Below are 6609 nucleotides of genomic sequence, written 5' to 3'. Positions count from 1 at the left end.
CTCGGAGGCGGCCCGTGAGGGCCCCGCCCGCCGCGGCGCGTGGAGCGCGGCCCCGTGGGGCGGAGCGGAGCGGAGCGGGCACGGCGGGCCTGTTCACGGCAGCCTGGCTCCCTTGTGGAATCGGTGGTTTTCTTTCCGAAGTCCACTAGTTCTGTGCATATCCCTGCCTATCCCCGCAGCCGTCCCTCTGCCTTTGCGTCCACTGCGGTCCTGTCCCCGCAGTGCTCCCTGTGAGCCCTCATGCCGATAAATGGCTGACCCTCCATGCTCCTGCCCATGAGCCTCATGAAAGGATAAAGAAATGAGGACTTCGATCCATGGAGGCAGATTTAAATCATGGAATCCTAGAATGTTAAGGGGTTGGAACGGACCTTAAGGATCATCGAGACCCAACCACTTCTGCCGTGGCCAGACACCTCCCACCAGACCAGGTTGCTCAGAGCCCTGTCCAGCCTGACCTTGAACACTTCCAGGGTTGGGACATCCTCAGCCTCCCTGGGCAACCTGTTCCAGGGTTTCACCACCCTCACAGCTGATAGGAAAGATGGGTGTTAATGTTTTCCCAAATTATTTAATGAGAAGATAATTTAGGAGATTTAGGAGAAATGGGTGTTACTGTCTTTGAAATGGGTCTCTCGGAACATCAAGCTGCCTGGGTTTGTGACAGAACCCAGGCGTTTTGACCAGACATTTTGAATTCCTGAAATTTAGAGTATTAGGAGAAATGCATCTGTGTGAAGTCTATCGCAGAGCCCAGATGGTCTGAACTTTTGGTGGATCTGCAGAACCCAGACAGTCTGAATTTCCCAACTTTAGGGTAAAATGACGGTATATGTTTTTGGGGCAATATGTGGTAGGTGGTTTGGGAAGGCTGTACCTTCCTAGTACCTCAGCCAATGGAGAAACAAAGAGGGCAACATGCGGTCGGGAGTTTAGGATGAAAGGAGGCTGCGTCCTCCAAAACCTCAAGAGAGACCCCGTGGGGGATTGGCCTAGACAACTCGCTCCCTTTATTAGAATAAAATTGCAGGACCCCTCTGCCTCCTTTATGGACATTGGCTTTTCATAGTGTTGCTTTTATGCACACAGTTAAGAATTTTTTCCCAACAGTTAACCTAAATTTCCCCTCTTTCCATTTGTATTAACTCCTCCTTGTGCTATCACTACAGTTCCTGACAAAGAATCCCTCTCCATCTTTTCGGTAGGCTCACTTCAGATACTGAAAGGCTGCTATGAGATCTCCACACAACCTTCTGTTTTCCAGGCTGAACAGCTCCAACTTTCTCAGCCTGTCTTCATAGTGGGGATGCTCCAGTCCTCTTACAACTTCATGGCCCTCCTTTGGACTTGCTCCATGTCCGTGTTAGCAGTGACAGCTTCCAGTGTTATTAAGGTGTCAGTATTTGCATGACAGTCCATGTGCAACTGTGCTATTCTCTCAACTGCAACTAGCCAGGATCTGGTTCTGAAGCTTTTCAGGTATCCCTGTTCTTAGAACATACATGTTCTGGGGAGAAGCAGGTTGACTAGCAGAAGCTTTTATCTATTTCAGTAATTTGGCTGAGTTCCTGTAATATTTTATCAAGAGAAGAGTTCACAAAGGCTGCACAGGAGTTTGCAATGTAGATATATGATTACATACAATAATATTACAGTTCTGGAAAAGTTTTTCAGGCAGAGGGTAGTTGGGCAGTGGAATGGGCTACCCAAGGAAGTGGTTTCAGCACCAAGCCTGGCAGTTCAAGAAGTGTTTGGACCACGCTTTTAGGCAAATAGTGTGCCTCTTGGGGCTGTCATGTGCACCTCTCAGCTATAAGCATTCATGCTATAAGTGACCCAAAGAGATAGAGGAAAGTTCTTCTTTCTCACCTTCCATGAGGAGAGAAATCCATTACATGTCCTGAGTTCAATGCAATTGATCTTTTGTTGTGCATGTTACTTTGTGTGTTCAGTTATTTGAGGGAAAAAATTAACTACTGCTTCAGCTTTCCTGAGTTATTGTTTAATGCATCCAAACGTAAAATGTTCAGTTTCAGAATATGAATTACAAAATAACCCTCAGGGAGATCATAGTCTGTTAGCATGATTTGTAGCACATTGTTCAAATTAGTCTCTTTTGGAAGAGATAGTTTACCAATAATGATGCTAAGTTTTACTTGATACCAAGTTCAGAAGATGCAACTTAATAAAGAGCAATAAAAATGTATATCCACTTCATTAAAATGTTGTAAGAATTCAACACTTGGAAGAGTCACTGTACTGAAGTTCTGTGGCTCAGCAGTTTTCATTTGCAGCAATCATGTATTAATATGCCTTGGTGTAAGAAATGTTGTAGTTTCTTACCACACTACACATATAGCTTTAGAAAGGAGGAAAAATTTACATTAAACAAGATGTGGCTGTATGCTAATATATCCACCCTATTTATTTTTTATGACTTCATAAGAACGATCAGTGCCCAGCCATGTGAGGTTTGGGCATGAAGGAGTGGCTCATGGTGACTCCTTCTCCAAATCTTTCTAATAAATATTACTAATTTAGTGTCATTTACACAAATAATTTTATTAAATGACTACAAATTTTTTCATTCAGTTCACATGGTACTTTTGTTCAGTTTATTTTTGATCTAAACTATTTGTTCTAATAGTATCAAAATCTTCCCTCTAGGTACAAAACTAATTTACATTTGCATTCTCTATGCCAAGTAAAATGATGAAGAGTGATGAAAGATCTAATTTTAAAACATTAATAATAAATCAAAGCAAGTGTCAAGACTATGATAAAAAAACAAATGTTGAATATCATGGTAATTAAAAAATCCCACTGAGTTGAAAACAGTTAAAAACCCCTTGGTGCTTCAGAGCTTACAAGCACTCTGTAAGCACCTGTTAACATTCACACATCACCCCATGCATTGGGAGCTGCCCAAGAGGGGAGCCCCAGCTTCAGAGAGTTAAGAGAGAAAGGGAAAGAACAAGGTGATTTGCCCATGGTCACAGAGGTGAGTGTTCAAGTCAATGCCAGATTTCAGAAGCTTCTGATTCCCTTTTTTCCATACTAAAACCAGTTGTTTTTTGGAGAGCAGGAGGAGACAAAGAAGTAGAGACTAGGTTTCCCATGCTTTCTGTTTTGAGGATCCTAACTTTTACAATGACTGTCCTGATTGAAAGAATTCAATTCCAACTTTTGCCTGGATGCCCTTCTGTCTTGTCTTCACACTTGCTATCAGCTCTTCTGTTTTCCAGCTGCACTCTTTGAAGAAGGGTTCCATGTGAAAAGTTGGACATAAGAGTTTACTGAAAATAAACTTTTTCCAGGTCTTACAACTGCCTTTAAGAGTGTAAAATTGTCACAAAGTCATGTTCACAGATGGGATCTTGCTACTCTTTTCCCCTTGGAATAGGTAGTTAGAAAAAGGGTCAGACAGAAAAACTCCCACAGAGTTGGGCAGTCTGTGAGTGAGGTGGTGTGTGTCATGTCACAGAAGAGCAGAGTTTAGGAGGATACAATAAAAGCTGAAAAGAAACCAGAAATTGTCAATGTTTTATATTTAACATTGGTAACAATTATTTCACAGTCTAAAATTGATTCCATTTTAAAAAAGAATGCCCTATGCATTGTTATCTGCCTGACAGGTTTCACATTAATACTAGGGAGAAAATAATTCAAGTTCTTGCATCCAGGATAATTCTAGTAAGTCACTGTGGTCTACACAAGTAAAAAAGGATATTATAATACTATTCTATAGCTATCCTACGTTCCAAAGTTTTCAAAAAAATTCATGCTTTAAAAATCTTTGCACTTATATAAATGAAATAACTTTGTACAGTGCATATAAAAAGATTATTCAGATTATCACTCCTGGGAAAAGTGAGATTTTCATGCTATTGTACCTAAAAACTTGCATCATGTAAGTTACTTGATGTAACTTATATATAAAAAAGGGCATTTTTAAAAGTAGTGTCCATATGTCATGACAATGTGTCAAGTTCCTTTAACTCTGGTTATAAATTTTCATTTGATACTGCATAGAGTTCTTTAAGCTTCTCAAACTTTGACCCCCACTCTTGGAGGCAATTGTAACTTAGATCTTCATCCCCACTGATGGAATCTAATGAGCTAAGGCTCCCTGCTAGAGAGCATTGCCCTTCCAAGCAGTAAAAATGAATAGTGTCAGCTGGAAGACTCTTTAGATCATTGTCTGCATCCCGTATGATTTGAGAAACATATTCCTTGAAGTCTGGGATGCTGGTAACAGCTGATATTGATTGCTTTTGATGTGCATGTCTGGGGAGTGAGTCTCTTTTTGGGCCAGTTGGTGTCCTGGAGTGTGGAGCAGCTGCTCGCAAGGAGGAGCGGGGAATTTTATGGAGAGGTTTCTTCAGTTCATCTATATCATAAGCATTCTGGAAACAAAGAGAATGCAAATATCAGAGAGAAACAACTCAAAAGGAAACTGATTGAAAAAATGTTTTACAACACAAGGCAACACAAGACTGAATTCTGTGAGTTTTCTACAAGCTGAAGAAGAGAGTGCCTAGTTCAGAGGACGAAGTTCAGATCATACCAAATCCCTTTGTGTAATGATAATTTTCAGCTAAATCAACAATGAGGTGTCCAAAGCTCACCCTTGAAAGTGGGCACACATGACCAGCATCATTAAAGGTACAGATGGGGCTGAAATAGAAACCTCCCACTTAAGAGGATTTCAGGTAAAAAAAAGAAGAAGAAAAAAGCCAATTTGATAAGAAGTTAACTAAAAGGTCTGGGAAAGGAAAGTGAAGAGATGTTGGATTTGCAAAGCTAGATTGAAGCTGCATCATACCTGGTCACGTTCTCCACCTCCTTCTTCATTATAATTGAAGACATTTTCTCTAACATCCTCCCAGCTTTCACGCTCTTCAGGAATGTGGTAAATTCCTCCTTTCCGAAACCCTGAACTTCCCCACTGACTCCACACTGTGTAGGAAACCAAGAGTGCTGGAAGAAATAAAGACACATATTTGTTATATGACGTATGACAGTGTATGTTGCATGATAAACAAGTAGTTATATAATTCCTGAGATATTAAATCAACTCTTAATTTGACAACTAAATTTGCAGATAAGAAATGAGTATTATTAACATATAAACAACTAAAATTCATGAATGTAAAGAATAATCTATGTATATTACATCATAAACTTCATTAAAAGGGTATTTTACTTACCTAAAGGAATCCATTTAAATAGAAGGCATTTTGGCCAATCTCTGGCCTTTCACCAATCCTGAGTAAATAAGACACCCAAAGTAAGTAAACCACTGTTTTAATGAAGGTTACAAGTGTAATATAATCCTGGAGTCTTTGCTATTATGAGATGTCTGTGCAGTTTATCAACTGCACACAGTTTTATGGTATCATGAACACAGTTTTATGGTATTATTAATTTATGGTGTTACTAATTTTTCAGCCAAAGTGCAGCAGAAAAAGGACACACTGTGAACATCTCTCTGTGCCCATGCTTTTAATGAGGCTTGCCTTTTAAGACCATGAACTTTCTAGATCTCTTCTTTCCTAATATGTGAAGAGCATATGTAGCTGTAGGTTCTACCTACTATAAATGTAAGGGCTCAGGGCAGGTGGGAATTTCAAATGGATGTAGCTGCACACAGAGCTGCACACAAAGATGGAAAGCTCTTACTTAAGAAGGATTGAAAGTAAGTGACTGGAAAAGTCGTAACTTTGCTAGAACTGTCTTCAAAGCAAGTAAACTGTAACTGTGTGCTGATGTCTGTCTCTTAGCTTCCTCAAATAGTGATCTCCAGAAAAAGCAAAATACTGATCACAACACTCAAAGGTAAAGCAGACTTATTTCAGTGGAAAAAGGTACAAGATTAAAAATAAGGAAGAAGGGTACATGATCTCCTACCTAGGAAGACAAGGAGGCACATGCTGATTGCCAGAATAGAGCCAGAGCTTAGTCCAACAGGTCTTCCAGCCTTCACCTGGCTAATTTCACACCATCTTCCCTTGTAACCTTCAGGGCACTGGCAGATAGTCTTGTCTTGGGATTGAGCCACACAGGTACCCCCATTCCTACAGGTCCAGTGTCCACAAGGGGATGAGGTACAGTGTCTGAGCCCTGTAAGGGTGTCAGTCACTTCTACTTTCCCAGCTGGGCACCTGAACAACCAAAGCAGATGATATCTTATAGGCAAGCAAAGCATCTGGAGCTGTGTGTTGTTTTGTGCAGTTTGTTAATGTTTCTTTAAAGTAAAGTTTAATTATTCTCAAGCAAACCACAAATCCACATTGCAAGTTTGAAATACGTGGAAAGTCTAACTTAGTGAACTAGTAGACTAATGAAAACATGAACACATGTTCTGGTTTCCTGATCCAGAAGATATGCAGAAGAGCTTCACTCTTTCCTTAAAAGAGGGAGCCACCATTTTCTGACTAACACTTTTTCTCAATCCATGTTCTAATCAAAGCCCCTGAAAGAAAATGGACAGCTGAGATCAATAGGCAGAGAGCTAGCGAGCACGTGGTATAAGTTTAGTAATGTTCCTTTGGACCCTGGTGAGAAATATCATTGACCTCCTCAGAATGACTTGTCTTGTCTTTTTGG

At 40.5% G+C, this 6609-nt stretch overlaps 1 protein-coding gene across 2 annotated transcripts in view; it reads right to left on the bottom strand.

Annotated features, from left to right (window-relative positions):
• Positions 1-2374: 2374 nt before the first annotated feature.
• The window catches only part of LOC115901079 (neural-cadherin-like), a 55458-nt gene continuing 51223 nt past the window's right edge, over positions 2375-6609 (bottom strand). For both annotated transcript variants that reach the window (XM_030943397.1, XM_030943398.1), the window contains 3 exons: positions 5911-6164; positions 4826-4980; positions 2375-4406 (listed from right to left, as the gene is read on the bottom strand). In XM_030943397.1, coding sequence (XP_030799257.1) covers positions 4005-4406; positions 4826-4980; positions 5911-6164 — 811 coding nt within the window. In that variant the 3' untranslated portion in view covers positions 2375-4004. The remainder of the gene's footprint in view (positions 4407-4825; positions 4981-5910; positions 6165-6609) is intronic.

Source organism: Camarhynchus parvulus, chromosome 2 (genome assembly GCF_901933205.1).
Source record: "Camarhynchus parvulus chromosome 2, STF_HiC, whole genome shotgun sequence".
NCBI lineage: Eukaryota > Metazoa > Chordata > Aves > Passeriformes > Thraupidae > Camarhynchus > Camarhynchus parvulus.
This window is presented reverse-complemented; position numbering and strand designations above follow the sequence as displayed.